General features: G+C 41.4%; 1 protein-coding gene across 3 annotated transcripts; it reads right to left on the bottom strand.

The window, feature by feature from the left end:
* Positions 1 to 240: 240 nt before the first annotated feature.
* On the bottom strand, positions 241 to 8,535 carry TMEM14A (transmembrane protein 14A; the record flags this gene model as incomplete). Of its 3 annotated transcripts, none has more annotated exons than XM_082302874.1 (5): positions 241 to 865; positions 1,850 to 1,937; positions 5,346 to 5,447; positions 7,111 to 7,196; positions 8,459 to 8,535. In XM_082302874.1, the coding sequence occupies 4 exons, from the start codon at positions 7,184 to 7,186 to the stop codon at positions 826 to 828; spliced, it is 306 nt and encodes a 101-aa protein (XP_082159000.1). In that variant the 3' UTR covers positions 241 to 825. The 3 variants fall into 3 exon arrangements, with proteins under 3 accessions (XP_082159000.1, XP_082159001.1, XP_082158999.1); XM_082302875.1 differs by lacking the exon at positions 8,459 to 8,535 and adding an exon at positions 8,129 to 8,142; XM_082302873.1 differs by lacking the exon at positions 8,459 to 8,535 and having other exon boundaries at positions 7,111 to 7,216.
* Positions 8,536 to 18,854: the final 10,319 nt, after the last annotated feature.

Below are 18,854 nucleotides of genomic sequence, written 5' to 3' on the forward strand. Positions count from 1 at the left end.
CAAAGCAACTTCAATCCCTGAATAGTTCATGGCTGAATATTCTCCTTTGCTTACAGGGGGGGACTTCAGCAAGATGATCAGTTTAAGAGTGAAATGGCAAACCTGTTCCAGAGTGCTGGCAGTTTGGAACCTCTCTGTGCAGTGACGAACCTCAGCCACGGTTCATGTCAGTGGCAATTTACAGCATGCTACAAGTTTTAAACCACCACTGAGTACAAAGCAGAGCACCAGACTCTTCCATTGACAAAATGGCTCACTCGCCTGCTTAAAAAATTGATAAGCTTTGAACATTTTATATTTTATTTGAATATTGATTATAGTTTTTACATTTAGAACCAGTGGAACAAGAACGTGTATTGGAAAGGAAGTTGGTTTTCTAGCACAACACAGTACAGGCCCAAGACATTTTTGATTTAAAACTGATTATTTAATCTCAGAAACTACAAAATCATACTCCAATACAAGATACCTTTTTAGCATAAACATGTATTTATATATATTCTTCTCTCAGAGACACAGTGCAAGAGTAATTCAATTTCCTGAGGTGCTCTGCACCCCTAAAACAGATCAAACTTAAAAAGAAAGGTCCCTTGAGTTAATAGACTGCTTAAATGAAAGTAGATCAAGATATACCAACAAAACACTTGCTTTAGTTGTTAAAAAAAGCTTTTAAAATATCAGCACATGTCAATAATCAAATAACAGGTACAGATCTCTTACAGAAAATATAAATGCAGTATAAGACTTATGTTCAAACTTGTCTTTCAAGTATGGAGAGCATGTCTGTTTGGTGGGCATGGCAGTCATATTCGGTTCTAAATTCTCCTACAGCAGCATAAAAACAAGCCTCAAAATCATCAAAAGGCTGAAAAAAACCCAAACCAAGAAAACATAAATATAGCTGTCATTAATAAAACCAGTGAAAGTCATCATTAAATAACAGTGCATTCATAAATAACTGACACTAGAGTCTCTATTAAGCTGTCTTTTCAAGTGTCTAAATCTACAATCTCAGTGTCTGTTGAAAAACAAAGCCACCTAGGCTGGAAAAGCAATCCACAATGGACAATAACATTTTCCAGTGTAAGTCCTGATTCTTAAATTTTGCACCTTGACAATTTACTTCAGATTTTTTCCTCCCTGTATGTAACTGAAGTAAAACAGAATGGTGTTATATTAAATCTGGTAACAATGAAGCAACAGTTACTATTCCTTCAGAAGATGGGGATTCTGATTTACACTTCAAAAAATGTTTTGAGTTACAGACTCATTGGGAAAAAAGTTTTGAACTTACTCCATAATTTAATTCCAAAATAATAAGTTCAGAAAATTGTATTTTCCAGAATGCCAAACAGCAGAAATAAAGCAGCTGGAACAGTTAGAAACATCATAATTTGCATTAATACTGACCACAGTTCTTAGCTCAGGTCAAAAATGTCCTGTTTTTCAGCAGTACTGTGGTTCCAGTAGTTTTGAATGCAGCCAAAACTAAACCAAAGTGTTGGCCTTTTTTTTAAGATGACTGTGTTGTATGAAATTAGACTAATTTTATGTGGATGTGTTCAAAAACACTAAGGCTTATCCAGGTTCTTCCAAAAGCCTTACCAATATGCATTAATATTTAACTCCTGACCTCTCCTTTCTGTGCTGAGAAAGTCACTTCTTATCAGCTGTATCTGCCTAGTGAGAGAAAAAAGCTGTTCACTGGACCTCCAAACTAATTTCACTTAAGCTGTATAGTTGCTGAATGACAGTGACTTCCATCAATACTGCCTTGAATCAGGTGTGAAATGGCAACTATTTGAAAACCAGTGAAATCTTTACATTAAGATCTGCAATATATCTTTACCTCAGGCATGCTATTAGTCCGGCTGGCATTAATTTCTTGGACCTCTTGAACCGCATTCCCATTATAATGGTCAAAAGAAAAGATGAAACTGTAAAAGACAATCCAATATATTTATGTTCTCACTTTTTGCAGTGGGCCACTCAGGAACATGTGGAGTTATCAAAGGTCATTGCTGTTTTCTTATGAACTGCAATTTAGTAAAACACTAGATCAGAGATAGAGTCTATAAAATCATTCTTGCTTTTCCAAAATACACCATTATGATTTCTTTTAGCTACAAATAAGGTGTCCATGTGCAGCAGAATGCTAAATCCTATTCCATGGAGACTAAGTTTGTTAGTCAGTCAATTCTACTCACCCATATCTACATTCATGGAGATACAAATAAAGTAGAAAGAATCTTGGCCATAGCAGTAACATGTATACTCAATTACAGGAATAGTGTCTCATAAATCACACCACCCTAGATCGTTGCAGCTGTTTTCCAACTATTCAAGGAGCTAGAGCATTCAACTTCTTTTCGGTTTTATTTTTAGAATATTAGCTCTTCATCTGCTGAGCCTTAAAAACCGTATTAGAAGGTTTGCCACTTGTTTTTGCTACAGAATATGGCTATCAACATCTCCTTCTTCATGACCACGAGTTCCTTTGTAGCCTTTTGCTAAGAGGGAACCATCCTTGCCTGTGACAAGAGCTGGGCAGCCCAAGAGGGCAATAAATGCAGCACAAGCAGCAGAGAACAAACATCATGACAGAAACTACATCTTCTTCCTGGAGCAGTCTTAACTAAAAATGGAGGCAACAATGAACTCATCAGGCACGGGGGTTTCATCTTGAACTGTGGCTGCAGAGGGCTACATAAATGAGAAGGCTGAGGAGAACACATAAAACTGCAAAGATAGCTACCTTCATTAAAGAACTGTCACTTGAAATGCTTCCTAGAAGTGGGCAGAGAGGCAGAACTTCTCATGAGCAGCAGGGCTTTATCACTCTCGCAGCCAAAGTAATGGCAGTTACACAGATCTCTTCCCTTTAATGGAGCATTTAAACCTTCTGGCTAATTCTCTTCAAATTCCACTGTCTAGTCCTGGGGCCAGTCCTGTGTTCATAGGTGTCAAAAATTAGTTTTAAGCTCACTTCAGCGTTATAAAACAAGCCCTGACAGCTACAAGTATCTTACAGAACTCTACCAATTATGTGCACTCATTAAAGATACCTTGCAAAAAAAAAAAAAAAATTACGCTCCATTAACCATTGCTCTTATTTTCTAGTCACATAGCCTTGATCCTCTCAGGAATGTCTCAAGAGTAAACTATTCCACAGCATGTGTCTTGCCAGAGTCCTGAGTATATTTACAGTTTATGACAAGCTACAAAGCATGTTCACTCTGTAATGTTCTTTTTTTTTCCATTTGCTAGTATATGGCTGTTCACAGGTTCCAGTGACTTTTTAAGACATTCAAGTTTTAGACCTGATTTTAGAAAGTTATATACATTCACTGTTTCACCTTAAACCAGGTCAAAGAAATTCAATAAATCAAGACAAATTCAATCCAGTGAATCATATTCAGATCAGGATCAACTTGCACTGTGAATGCTACTAACTCTTGCATACTGAAATTTGAATTTCTACACCTACTTCAAACACATAAAAATGCATTAAAGTATCCAAGAGAGCACAGAGCTAATTTCAGATGAAGGAGGAAAATGCCTGAAATAATAAAACAACTGAGAGAATTTGCCTGCGGTATAGGCTACATACTCTTTGTATGTAGCACAAGTTACAATAACCTTCCTATCAAAGTCTTGTACTAAAATATTACCTAAATTACTGTAGGAGACTCTTGCATAGGTGAAGAATACTGGCAATAGTCATGGTTTGGATGGATGGGTTGTTTTTAGATTTCCTAACCTTTTAAAGGCTTGCTTTATTTAACATTGTAATTTACTGTACTGGTTTCTAAGTTCAGAATGGTCGCTTTCTTCCATGCACTCAATTTTCATCTTTCATTTGTGCTCTAGCTGCTTTTCACACTTTGAAATGTTAAGACATAAGTGAAAACATTCTAGTTTTCCACAAAAGCAATATACATTTATAATAAAAAGCAATTAAAACATTTTTTTGTAAACATTCTAAACTAAGACTGCTTTAAAAAGTCTTTGTTCCTTTTACTCTATGTAAGAAGAACTTTTTAGGGCAGGTGTAGTGAACTCTGTCTCATCTCATCTCATTGCTGTGACTTCTACTAAATAAGTAATATACATTTCTCCAGTTGAGAAAGTCCTCAGACGCCTACAGCTACATGAAATGAAAAACACTGACTATTTTAGATATCAGACATTCAAAAGCACATTAAAGGAAAATTTTGTATTAGTCCCTTCAAAACCTGGGAATTGGGAAACAGGCAACATATATTAAGTTTTAATGAGTCTTCCATAAATTCTGTATCTAACTTAGTGGCTTAATTAACCCATAGAAGTATAATACCATACACTAATTAAAATCATCTCACACTAATGATTATAAATTTACATATACTTAAGGCTATGTCTTCATTCCAAATGAAGTTTTGGCGTTTTTTTAAACAGTGGGAAAACTTAATCTGAGCAAGGTCTTGGTGGCAAAAGTGGAAATCCAATTTAAGGCCATCTAGGAGCAGATCAGGTCCACCATTACCACCTTTTCTAAAGAACCTGGTGGAAACACTTCACTGACAATGCTCCTCAACATTTTTTTGAAACGTAAATTTTTATAATTGTGACTGAGGCAAAGCACAAAATCAGAATGAACAGTATACCACAAATTCTAAGTTGAGAAAAAACAATTGTGTACTCACATCATCTGGATTATATGTATTTTAAATGTATTTCTGCATGTGAAACCACCTTTACTAAAACCATGAGTGAGACAAGCTCCCAACAGCTCTTAACTGCAAATCACTTGGGCGAGGTTAATGCCCCCCTTAGAGAATGTAGGTTTTGCCTCCATAAGGCAAACTAGCTACCGTGACAATTACTGCATAGTTTGTATCCTGTCTTAACAGCAAAGGAAAAACACTAAATCAAACTATTTGATTCACTGGGAGTTGAGGATACGTTAAATTATGCAACACCGGATCCTACACCCACTTTACTGCTCAGATGGTGAAATTCTAATCTGTAGCGCTAGTGATTTTATTACAGTACTATCTCCTGTTTCTCAGCTGGATTTCACAATCTGTGCAATGTTAGGCAACCACCTCATAAAAGGAGGTGCTGCCAGGTGGCTTGGCACTAGTCAGTGTTTTGCATTCACACACCTGCTGGCTTTGTGTGAATGATCAGCCTTACCTTGCAAATGGCTCCTGAATTTTGCAAGCTAAGTTGAAGTGTTGACCTCTATTTAAAACTCAACATTTAAACCAAAGCAATACTCAAAATTTACTAAAAAGAGAATTTTACATGCAGTTAAGGATGCTGCTTGTTTGTTTGTTTGTTTACTGTAATGAAACACTTACACAATGATATCTTCACATTTCTTGGATCACATGTTACACAGTAAGCTCCATAACCAGCCACAGAGCCAAAGGTGAGTCCAGCAGCTAAAGAGATTTTACTACCTGCAAGAAATCATTCAAGTGTTATTTCTCAATACAAGGTCTTTAAACTCAATCTTTATACGGCAGTTGTCTCTCTACACAGTATTATCCAAATATATTAAAAATAAAACGGATTTTGCCACATTCCAGCTTACCTCACCCAGTGTGAATAGAGAGGTAGTATTTCTGTAACTGGGTCATTCTAATACGTGGCATTAGGGGCAAAGTCAACTATGTTAGAAGGAGATGATCATGATCCAGTAATACTTACACCTTGGGAAAAATACAACCCTAAATTTGGCTATTTTCTCTATCATACTTAATAAGGACTTTGGTAATTTCTCGGAACTGTCTGTTTGTTTTAACTATATCTTACTGCACTTGGGAGTCTCCAAAAATTGTAGAAATATGTCAATATATAGAGTAAATGGACAACATGTGTGGTCATAATGTCAGGCCTTTCAGTCTGACATCAGTCCTGGACAAAGAAACGCTATCACCAACATCCCATTTAATAAATAATGAAAAAACAAATAAATGGCAGTGAGGATGAAAATAGGGCTTCTAAAAGTAACTTGACATCTTCTTGCAGTGCTATTGCAAAACTGGTTCATAAGTCCCGGATATATCCGTAATATATTTAGATTTCTGAACAGACATTTGTCTTGGTATCATATGATAAAAGTGTAGAATCTGCACAGCAGACATTATTTGGATTAAGCTGATCCCCAAATGTTTATAAATAAAGAATCCAAACCCCCTGATGTCATTTAGCTCCCAATCCTTTTATTTTGAGTACTTTTAATGATGACTTTGCAAGAAATGGAAATCATAACCCATAAAAAATAATCTAGATTTGCCACGAGGATTGACCAACTAATAAAGAGTGAAAAGAATAGGTGAATGGGATAGTCAGAGAGTGCAGCTGGCTGCAAACACAAAAATACAGCGTTTCCAGAAATTCAGATGCGAAGCCGTGTCTCCGAGAGCACAGCATGTGCACACTGCGAAGGGAGACAGTGACCCTAAATCACAGGAATCGTGACGGATAATGGCCACAGGGCCGGAGAGCGAAGCGCTGCCGAGGTTTGTGAACCCGCCTGCAGCCCCGCCTGCCCGTCCTCGGTTCCGCTGCGACCTCTGCCGGTGCAGGGCCCGGGCACGGCGCTGCCACCCGCGGGACCGCGAAAATCCCTGGAACACCGAAACTGCGCCTTGTGGTACACTGCCCGCTAAAACCTGCCTCGTTATCTTGCTGTGAAAAGGCACAGTTCTAACAGTACCAGAGAATTAACCACCAACTCAGAGCACATAAGTAAAGGGGTTTTTTTCACCGTGCATCTGGAAATGTCAGAATCAAGCCTGGATGTCTCTGTAGAAAATAAGCTTTAATCAAGGATCTACTGTGCTCAACACAGGAATGATTAAAAGGAGATGAGAAAGCTCAAAATTCACTTAAGGTCAAAGATAACATGACAACCCCCACTCTTTGCCCTGAAAACAAACTCAAGTGCTTCAGCTGGCCCAAGTACATCTCATGAGACTCAGTGCATTTACAGCAGCATATGATGGATGTAAAATGCAGTTGTGTTACAGCAAAGTTACAGTTACAGCAAAGTTGTCATGTCTCACACTGCATAGAGGAAATTCAAATGCTTTGATTTCCTGCTGTCCCAGTACTTACCTTTACGAGTGTAAGCTACAACACCTCCAAACATCAGCAATGAAGCATATGCAAAACCAATCCAGTCAACAGCCATGGTCCCAACTCTGGAAAAAAACCAAAACATATTGCAACTGAAGGCAAACAAATTCCTTCCTCGTGGTAAAAAAGAAATCATTACTTAAGGGTTCTAAATAACACTCCAATCTCCTAAATTGTGTTTGACTACTGTGTCAAAACATTCAGAAGGTGAAGGTGTGTGTGCCTTTTGACTATTGTACCATCCTTTCACTAACTGCTGCCCTTCCTTACACCCCAGTATCTGGGTATACCATATTTCCATTAGCAGATTTTTTGGGATGTACGTGGCATGCATTTTTCCCAGTCACAAATACATGTACGCAGGCAAAAAGCTTGACACCATCCAAAGAACGTTTTGTCGCACTTGTGCTACAGGGCTGAGCTGAGCGCACACTATGGATATGTACAGGTCTTCTGAGTGCTCAGCTCAGTACTTTCATCTCCTTTCAACCACACTGCACCTGGTGCATTTCAAGTGGAATCTAACAAACCCTGCACGAGACAAAAATACCAATTTTCAGAGTCTGTTCAATGTTTCCAGACAGAAGCTTAGGCTGTTTTGGGAAGCTATACATACAGCTGCTTTGGCCTGTGTCTATGCCCTTTTGTTTCACCTTTACATTTTGGTGCATTGTCTGAAGTTAGGCTTCTGCCCCGCAAGAAGCATTTAAGGTTCTGTTGTGATGCTGGTCCCTACTTCCCTGGCAGTGCTGTGTAAAGGCATGAATGGCAGTGCTCTGCAGCCAGAGAGCTCCTGCAGCACCACGGCCTCTCTCCCATCAGCTGGTGGGACACATCTTTTCCCTCCTTCTCCCAAATTAAGTATACACTTAATTAAGTACGTCCTTCTTTATACCTCAGCGCGTGTGTCCTTGACCACAGTGTTAAAGGGCAGTAGCAAACAGTGCTCACTCAGCATTTCATGTCAAGCCTTTAGTATTAAAAGTAAGCAACTCACAGCGAGCCCCCTCCTCCCCAGGTCGTAACCCCTCAGGACAAAAGCTGGATTTAGGGGGCCATGGCACCCCGGAGAACGAGGTTTGCAGAGGCAGGGGCCAGGGATGAAGGGGCCAGGGATGAAGGGGCCAGGGATCCCCAGGCCTTTGATGTGCCTGGCCTTCGCGGCCGGGCCCGCTGCCCGGACCCGCAGCCCGCGTCTCGCTTCCCAGCGCCGGGCGCAGCCCCCGACACAGAGCAGGTGCCTGCGGAGGGCGGCCCCGCACCCCGCCCAGCCTCCCGCTCGCCCCCGGCCGCCTCCCCGCGGCTCGGCCCCGCCGCCCCGCCGTACCTCGTCCCGCCGCGCCGCCCTCTGACCTGCCGCGGCCCCGGCCCCGCCTCCCGCCGGGCTCCGTGGGGCGCCGGGCCCGGCCGAGCTGCCGCGGCCCCGGCTCAGCCCCTCGGCGGCGGAAGGAGGGCGCCTGTCGCCGTCATGGCGCGGCCCGGCCCGCCCGTAGCGCCGCCGGAGGAGCGGCGGCTGGCGGCGCTTGGCGGAGCCGGGCTGCGGGAGACAAGCGGGTGACCATGGGCCGGCGGTGCCCTTGCGGCCAGGAGGGCAGTGGTATCCAGGGGTGCATCGGGAGGAGGTGATCCTCCCCCTCTTCTCGGCCTTAGTGAGGCCACATCTGGAGTGCTGTGTCCAGTCCTGGGCTCCGCAGTAAAAGAGAGACGTGGAACCACTGGAGATGGTCCAGCGGAGGCCACAAAGATGACTAGGTGTCTGGAAGATCTCTTTTGTAAAGAGAGACTGCAGGACTTGGGTCTGTCCTGTCTAGAGAAGAATGAGAGAGGGTCTCATTCATGCATATAAATATCTCAAAGCTGGGTGTCGGGAGGGTGGTGCCAGACGTTTCTGGTGGTGTACAGCAACAGGACAGGGAGCGATAGCCATAAACTAAACCACACGAAATTTCAGCTCAATTGGTGAGAACATGGTGCTAATAATGGACTAGATGGTCTGCAGGGGTCCCTTCCAGCCCTAACAGCTCTGTGATTCTCTGAGTCGTGGCTGTGCTGGTGCAGGGCAGCACACTCTCTTTGTTGGGGCCCCCTCTATGACAGCGCCCTGCTATGGGGTGGGCATCTCCTGCTGGAGACTCTTTATCCAGCCCTTTACACAGTGGAAAGGTCCGTGGATATTTTACTCTTTTAAGGCCAACCCCTCTTGCCTTGCCGTGTTTGAGATGGAAGAGCTCATGAACGAGGGAGTCACGCCTGCAGATCCACCTGTCCCCAAAGCATGCCCATCCCACAGATGGGCAGGGGCAGGGTGAGGGTCTCCTTCCTGCAGCCCCCACAGGCACCCTGTGACCCAGCAATGGGCCCTCGTTGCTGTGCCAGGCACCCTTCTGTCCCCTCCCTCTGTCCTAAAAAAGTTTCTCTCTGTCCTTGCTTCTGTTTTTTGAAAGTCTGAGGGCTGCTGCATGAAGTCAGGTGAGCAGGCACGTAGGCTGAATGCTGGTATGTGTTTGTCAGGGAAAACAGCAGGCACAAGCCCCAAGACTCTGATACTGAACACGTAGCTAATTTATGAAACTGCTTGAGGTGGTTATTTTAACACCCTGACTTCTTGTCTACTAGCCCTGTTTGCTGGACCTATTCCACTACAAGCTATTTTTGTCCATATTTTGTCCCCCTCCACAGTGTTTCTTTAGCTTTTTGTCAATTGAGCGATTCTTGACCAGCACAGGATGTGTCCTTCAGGAGTGATTCAGGGGTGCCTGTGTGCAACATTCCCCACACTTCCCTTGTTCCCACAAACAGACTGAGCATAAACATGGCCACAACAGGGAGAGACTCACAATGCCATGTGATAGGACTTGGATACCTGCCTTCTTCAGGGGTCATTTGAAAATCTCTGCCAAAATCCTGTGTTTCCTTTAGATTTCTTTGCTTAAAGGTGTGGGAGTTTTCCGCTCCAAAGAGCTAGCTGGAAAGCAAATCAGCATTCTCATTAGGGTTAACATATCTAATTTCCACTCCTAACGTTCCATTTGTTTTTTCTTGTAGTGTTTAACTGCTGCAACACAAACCCACTCCATGTGAGCTGTCCAAGTCTTCTGTCTGCTCAGTGGAAAACAGAACTGCTCTCCTTATCTCACCACAGTGTCTGTTGGAAGGAAGACTGAAGGTGCAGCAACTTTGGAAAACAAACATAGGACACTTGAGGGCAGGATGGCTCCAAAATGCAAACAAGAAGTGGATTCATAAGCTGAAATCCAGAAATCTTGGATTTCTTGATGAAGTATTATGAGACTTGCAGCTCTTGAAAAGCACAGTAAAATAAACAGGGAATTAAATGGAGCAGAACCATGCAACCCTATTTGAGGGGATTCCAAAGTGGAACACATACAGTATCTTTTGGCACCTCTAGGATAATGACCAGTTGTGATTACTGATTCAATGATACTCATCACTTAAGCAGACTGGGTAACCCTGAAGTCTGGATAAAATTTGAATTCACATAATTATATGCTGCTTGTTATGTTCCCTTCAATTTTCAATTACAAAAAGTATTTGGTACTGTTTTCCCTAAGGTTTTACTTAACTGTTGTCTGATGTGAAATGGTTGCTGTATTTTACAGCACAGATGGGAGGTTTTGAATAGGAGGAGAGTTAATTAAATTAGTTTGTTGGTAGCATGACAAATCAAACACCTCAGTCCTTACAGTGAAGTATAACAGCCCCAGCAGCATAGCTAGTGTTATTGTTGCTATGTGCTTTCTAGTATAGTTTTCACTTGCTTGTTACTGCCAATCTGAGCTGAAATTTCCCCTGCTGGGTGTCCGCTTCCAGCTGTTTTATTTTAGTTTGTTTTGGTTATTTTGTTTTGTCTTATGATTTGTTTGCTTTGATTTTGGAAAGTTCCATTTACAACAATTGAGCCAACTACAAGGATGAATTTAGGGGAGAATACATGGTTTTGTCCATTATAAACATAACCATTTCACTGAACAGCCCCTAGCATCTCTCTGCTTTGGAAAAACAAGCTTTCAAATCTGGCAAGCAAATTCCCTTAGTTTCAGGGATATATTTTTTCGTGTTCAGGAAAATGTGACCTGAAGAGAAAAAGAATTTAAAATGTAGAGTGGAGGCTTCTTAAAATTGTACAGCCCTGTCCCCAGAAAGTTTCACCCATATTGATCATGTGTGACCTTGTGTTAGCCCCGGCTACATTCTCACCTGAATGTAGGCATTCTTCCCTGAGAAAGTCTGAGCTTGTGCCTTGCTTTGCTTATGTCCTGTCTAAAACAAGAAGCCTCTAAGGGGCTTGTATAACACAGTCCATCTCCCTCCCCTGGAACATTTTTGCTGGGGCTACCTGTTGTTAGAGAAGGTATTGGCAGCATGAAGCACATAAAAGACCTCTCTCTGCTGTAAACTGTTTGTGTTATTTGTTGGTTTTCCTGTGTTAACTCTAAAGGATACTCATAGTTGTAAGCACCAAGTAGGATTTAATGCCAATTGCTATCCCAGAACATAACGTGATACCAGAACGGATCTGTGGAATGGAAGAGTGCCTCTGAAATCCCATAGACAGAAGAAAAGGTCCTGAGATAGGGAACAAAGAGCAGCTAAGCACCCTTACACAGGTGTAGTTCTGGAATATTTTTGTGCAAAGATTGTTCTCCTCATTGGGTGGGATTATGGAAAAAGATTGATGTTTTCCAAATCCTGCAGAACTAGAAGTAGGGGCAGTCATTGAAACCAGTAGGAGATTGGTTTAGAAAAGATAAAAGGGAGTATACTTTTTTTTAATGTAGCAGATATAGTGAACTTGTGGAATTTACTGCCAGCAGAGGTTTTGGAAGCAAATAGGCCAGCAGATTGGAAAGGAGATTAAACAATTAAATGGACTGCATATTCATAGAGACATGAAAGAAGAATTTAGTAGGGATATGCTCTGTAGCATCCCTAATACAGTGATTGTGGGTGCTGGAGGAGAATAAAGGTAATGTATATGCCTGGCTTGCATGTTCTCTTTAAACAGTATCTCTTGTTATTAAAGAAAGGGTACTGGGGATAGCTGGATATGGGTCTAACCCTCCAGGAGATCCGTTATGTTTTTTTCGGGGCTCTGATTTTGTGTCCACAGGTATGCGAGAATAAATGCAATGTTAGTAGGAGTTTGTATTTTATTTTTTGAGGATGATGCCTCAGGGTTCTCTTACTTCAGTAACACCTGAACCATAGGTCACTAACACTGCATTGTACCCTACTGAGGAAACATACACTTTCCAATACATACACAGTCCACATAATATTAGTGCTTGGATAGGGACTCAGACTGGGCTATAGCCCTCCCGATGTTGCATTTTCCCCAGAGATCCTTCTGCTCTCTCTGCATAGAACTTGATGAATACTCATGTCTGAGGAAAGATTTCATAAGCTGTGATAGAATTTCCCCCAGGATATCAGTGTATTTTGGGAATATTATTTGAGAGTCATCTGCTGGAAAACATCTAGTGCAGCTGAAGGAGAGAGTGCCAGATTAGACAGATTACTAGGCATGAATCCCAGCCCCTATTTGTATGAGTACTCCTTCTGCCTTTAGATAATCACATTAACATCAGGAGTATTGCTTACACAAGTATTACTGAGAAAAAGTGGTGAACAGGCTTGGGCCCTCACAGCAGTGTTTTTGTTCCAGCACTTTCCTAGTGAGATTTTGATCTTTTCCTCATCAGAGCTCATTAAAGTTGGTATATTCACTAAGGAAGACCACCCACTACTCAGCAACCTCCTGTAATGATTACCAACCCATCTTTTACATCTATCAGAAGTAATATTTTTAACAGTTCAGATATTGTTTTCCTTCCCCTTCCTAAGATCTTCCCATGCTTAGAGATACACAAGTACTGTCTTTCATGCTTGGTTGATTATGAAGCCAGATCTTTTGTCTCCTCTGAGGGTTTTTTTGCTGCTCCTCCACTACAGATGAGCCAGAAACCTTCCACAAACATATGCTAGAGGAGCCTCCAGTGGGTGGTGAGACTGGTATCTCATGGTGGTTGTCATCAGGCAGCATGGGTTAGGATATGTCTCCTGCCAAGCCTGCCTGGAGAAGCACAGCTCAGTGAGACCTTAGGGATCTTGACTAATAACAGCAGTAACCTAATTTGAAAAAAAGAAAAAAGCTGTATTCAGTATTTTTTTGTGGCTGATGATACCCAAAGGAGTACCACTGTGAGTGCAAAGGGAAGATTATAAACATCAAATCATAGAAAGTGTTTACATGTCTACTATTGGGTGCAATTACTCAAGCTTGGAAAGGATGAAGTAATTTTTATTTGTACACCTAAAAGGAGAAGCCAAGTTAAAGTACTTATATAGATCAGCCTCCAAAAATTAAAGTGTGAGATAAACAATGCCAACAACACTGTAACAAAAAATCCAGATTTTAAGCCAAATATCTATGAAGGAAGAAGTATTCCATGGAAAATATCATATTCCTGCAGTCTTTCTGACCACAGAGTTACACTCATTATGGTAAAGCTATAATTGCAGCCTTGTGAATACAGTGCTGCAGACAATGGCTTGTCAGTGTTTTTCCACTATAAACTCTCATGTGAGGTTTGCAATTTTGTGAAATACAATTATCTTTGGCTGGAATATTCAGCTACATTCTCATCCCAGAAATTGACTTTTTTTGTGTGTGTGTATTTGTTTCCTTTACCAAGTTGTTCAAAGTTCATTGTTTGGTAAGTGTTTGAGCCTTTCTGATTGCTTAGCTGCTTGTGCCTTGTTCATACTGTGAGGATGTGTGGAGAGTTTGCTGTCACTGGTAATGCATCAATGCTTCACAATATTTAGGGCTGCCAGGCTGTTGCAGAGTCCACACTTTGGACCAAATTGCCTACATTTGTAGCGATGTGGTTTGGGAAAGTCAGGGCAGCAGGATTATAGCAAATTAGCACTGACTAGCATACCCGGGCATGCACAGCAAAACATGTTTTAGGGAATACTAGACTATATTATTCCAGCTGTGGAAGGAAGGAGAATTGGCCAGGCCAGTTAAATGGGTAAAACTGTAAAGATTTGTCTGTCTTAAAGTAAAAGGAAATTCTGAATTTATGTTTCAAAAAAACCTCCCAAAACCTGTAGGATTAGTGAATCCCTGCAACATGCAAAAACCACTTCTACAGCTCTGGTTTTGATTCATTCTTTGGCTTAGCTAAGGGTCTTCTCTGTGAGATTGTGGTAATAGAGATCCAAATCCATCCCAGTTTGGTTTTTTCACAGATAACTCAAAGGGAAAATACGGTGCCAACAATGAATGCTGATTCCCCAGATGGAAGCATGTTTAGTTACAAATGCTAACCATGTAACACCTGTGTATGAACTCCTGGGAAATAGGAGATCTGAAATAACCATATGTATAATGTCTTACTTAAAAATAATTATTTTGAGACAAATATTACATGCACTTAAGGGATCTCACCTGTAGTTAGATATGGTTCACTAAGCATGAATTTATTCAGTGTCAATCAATGCTTTGGAAGAAAACATGAAATCCTTTTGCTACAGAGATCTCTGGTTGCTTCAGCAACTTGCTACATGTTGCAGGGAAAAACTGCTGAGTTCACATAGTTTAAAATAAATATGAATCAAAGCAGTTTTTTGCTTTATTGGCAGAGTGTAATTATCCAGCAATTAGTGAACTATGAAAACGAGATCAGTAATACAAATAGGCAAACCATGCTATAAATGTCTAAACAGTCTTCTATAACTAATCCCAAAGCCTTCTTAGTGTATGCATATGCACACACAGAAACACTCAGGCACATGTATGCACAGAGTTGTATGCACCCCCTCACTCATGGGCAATATGGGTTACAAAAACACCCCCCCTTCCCAAAGATGGCAGATTTTCCTGTTTACATGTCTCCTGTGGGAGATGTGGATCCTCTACCTTTTTACAGATCCCTGCAATTCCCTACAAGTCATGGGCTGAACCACACACCCCTGAGACAGTTGTTTCCTCTCCAAGGTGTGTCCTTTGTATTACAAGTTTTCACACTTCTTTTATATTTCTCTTCAGTCTGGCTCCTGCTTTGTGTCAAGTCTTTTGGTAATTCCCCAGTAACTGTTTAATCTGGCTGATGATCATCTTCTGTAACATCATCAGTTTAGGCAAATGCTGACCAGGCACTTGGGTGTGTTTCATCTGCGGGCACAGATACTCACTTCACACACATCTTTATCTTCAGGAGTGACACTATCTATGCAGTTTGTTGAGAGGGGTGCTGTGCATCCCTGCCAGATCCATAGTGAGGGAGAGCCTTCCTTGAGAGGCGTGTGGGCCTAGGAGCAGGGAGAGTAAGGGGCATGGCCAAGCAGCTGCCTGCAACCATGTGGCTGACACTGTTCAAACCAGAGTGACTTGTGTTCTGGATGCATCCCACGCAGTTGAAGGTAATGCTAAGTGGGCAAGACAGCCTATTTCCAGACTCCCTTCATGCTTCAAAATCCAAAAATAAAATTAACAGTTGCTTTACTAAATGTCTTTTGAACATCTATTATGATTCTCAGTAAAGGCATCATAAATGGGATGGAAACAGCAAATTGGATCATTGGAAAAACTGCAGAGAGACCATCTGGGCCTGGAGCTTTAATGGATGGTGAAGAATTTACATTTCACACTCCCACAGTTTACATTTTCTGAGGTGATAAAGACATTTGGATCATTTTATTTTTGGATGTTTTACATAAAATGAAGAGCCATGATTGAAACTGGAACTGGAGTCAGGAAATAACCAGATTGTGTACAATGTGGTAAAGTGCTAACAAATGCCCACGTGCTACATGATTAATTTAGTATAAATGCCAGTTGTGGATTTGGTTTGTCAGCAGTTGGCTTGGGTTTTGTGATTACTGGCCCATAATTTAACTGATGATTTGATCTGTAACAGAATCCTCAACTTTTGGGAATGAAAGAGAGTTGCAGTGGTAGTAGAATGCATTAAGTATATGCAGAACTGTTAGCTGCTAGAATGGATACTGATACGTTCTGGGGTCTTCATGCAACTGATGAATAGCCTTGTCTCACCACAGTATGATTTATGGTGGTAAATCAGGGCAGGGGATAGAACCAAGTGACTGCTATTTTTTCAATATGTCTTCAGACGGTGTTTTTGAATTGCAGATATAGAGGCAAAGAAAACTCTGGGTCTGACTATAAATACAGCTGCAAAGTATGGCACCATTCTTGCCTCTGAGTCAATCTCTAATCACTGTTCTTGGCATATCAGCACTGGGCCATAGGGAAGGGCCATCTGTCAGAGGTAATTGAAAATGGAGGCACTGACCATCTGTAGATATTTAAAGTCTCCTGACATTTTTTACGAGCTGAAGGATAATCCAGTGTTATAATTGATAGTGTGTCTACCTATTAGCCTCTACATTCTTCAAGGGAATACATTATTCTTGGTCTGTTGTCTTTCATTTCTGTGGCCTATGTCTTTACGTCACAAACTTATATTTTGCCCCTCTCTGCAGTTCACTCGTGACTGAAGTGACCCCTGTAAATCTTTGTAAGTTTGAGAATTTTTAAAAAAATGTGCCATGTAAGTTACAGGTCACTGTTACTGCTGGGCCAAGGAAGAACCTTCCCATAAAGCCTTAGGATTTCACTAGGCTAAAATGGAATTCAGATCTGGTTTCTACTTTGCAAAAGTCAATCAATACTATATTACATTGCTTTCTCTTATCCATATGGTGTAAATGATTTAGCAAATGCAAATACCAGCTCTATTCCAAAGAAAAGATGCATAAATGTATAAAGGTGCCTGCAGACTTCCCATATGTGCACAGCTATAGCTGTTAACAGTAAATAATAATGTACACTGCCTGTAGGATCAAACTCTTGATTTCAATTGAGAAATTAAGAAAGATTTGGAATTCTTATTTTACATGTTGAACAGTTGAATTTTATTTAAACATTTGTTGGGTGTGTCAGTGTGAATGAAACCAGCTGTATCAGATACACACACATACACACACACACACACACACACACACACAGAGTAAGTTTTCTTTCTTCCAAAAATAAGGCTGTTGGAATATTTTTGTTAATTATCCTTCTAATCCAGGCATTCAAATACTGTACATGTATTTGAAGGGAAGAGAAGGGAAAGATACAGAGAATTTTTAATAAAAATGCACTCCCAGCAGGATTTGAAGTACACTACTTCGAAATAAAAAGCCAGAACTTTATTATCAAAGTTAAGCAAATTTTCTGAACGTATTCAAGGTGCTGTTATGGTAAGTGAAGGAATCCTGTGAAGTTGCTTGGAGTTGTTTGAGAATTAAAAGTAAAACACATTTACATTTCAGCAGATGGTTGGCAGAAATCAGAATGGAGCTCATTTTTCTGAGCAGGATCTGCATGCACACAGACTACAGAGAGGGGAGACTAAAGGCTCATTTTCTGCACAGTCTTGTGCTCTTTCTAGGCAAACATTCCATCAGTGTTAGGCACTGGGGCCCTGAGTATGGGATGCAATATGGAGCACAGAGCAGCTGAGCATGAAGCTATGTACTTGTGTCCCAGGGAGGGCAGGCAGGGAACATGCGAGGGTGTCCCACCCTTTCCCTGTAGCATCCTCCTCTCCCATTTGATCTTAATACTGCAGTGCCAGGAGAAGAGTGGAGGATATAGGAGTTGCAGAGTAGAGAATGTGGAGACTGCCTATGGCATGCTCATCCCTGACACCTTAGAGTAATGGTGATGTTGGCAGTCCTGGCCCCTGCAGCGTGCTGGGGCTGCAGTGCTCTGCACACCTGCATGGAGCAGTGTGATTTGGACCAGGAGAGCTGTGACCATCTGCCTGTTCATTTTCAGAGTTGGAAGCTGGCAGCTGGTTGTAGAGCTGGGAGGAAGGTGACTTTGTCACCTCCCTGTTCTTGCCACCTCCAGAGCCTGCCTCTAAAGGCCTGAAATGAGTTGCCAAAAAGTATCTCTGAAAGACTGACTCTTTCTTAGGGTGGAAGTGTTCTTCCCCACCACCAGAGAATATAAACCAACTGGCTTTGCTTTCCAACAGGAAAAAAAATCTATTTGGATTTGATTGGTATTTTTCTTCCCTCAGAAGCCTTTTGAGGTAGAAATGACTCTGTGAATCCTGTGTTAGAATAATTAGTCTGACACAAACTAGCTATCAAATTCATCACTGGAGTGAGTATCTGAGCTATTCTTGGGTACCATATTGCCTCACAGAAGCTACCACTGTCTGTTGCATTCCTACTGCTGTTTACTGTCTCCAAGGAAAGGAAGGAATTTGCACTTTTTTTAGGGTTGGTTTGGAGGCTTTTTAGAGGAAAGAGGTAAAATTGGTTCACAGCCTTCAACCACAGACTCTACAAAATGCTTGTATTTCCAGCATGAACATAGTGCTCCTGGTCAGATTCACACTTCTAATACTACAGTGAAGGAGTGTACTTCTGCAGCTTCTAATGCTTTACCACTGTTATCTCTAAGTCACCATCATCTTCTGGGACTAGAAGTGTCCGACCTCAGCCCAGCCTGTTAAAACCTCTGGTGATTTGAATTCTCTTTTTATGCCTTTGCGTAGAGCAACATCTTAGCTGCCTTTGATGACAGTGGTTTTGAAAAATAAGGAAGCAAATTCTCACTCTTGTTTACGATTTCAGCCTCTTTTTGAGAAAAGGTTCAGTGCACATAACTT

The sequence above is a fragment of the Coloeus monedula genome, assembly GCF_965178545.1.
Source record: "Coloeus monedula genome assembly, chromosome: 2".
Lineage (NCBI taxonomy): Eukaryota > Metazoa > Chordata > Aves > Passeriformes > Corvidae > Coloeus > Coloeus monedula.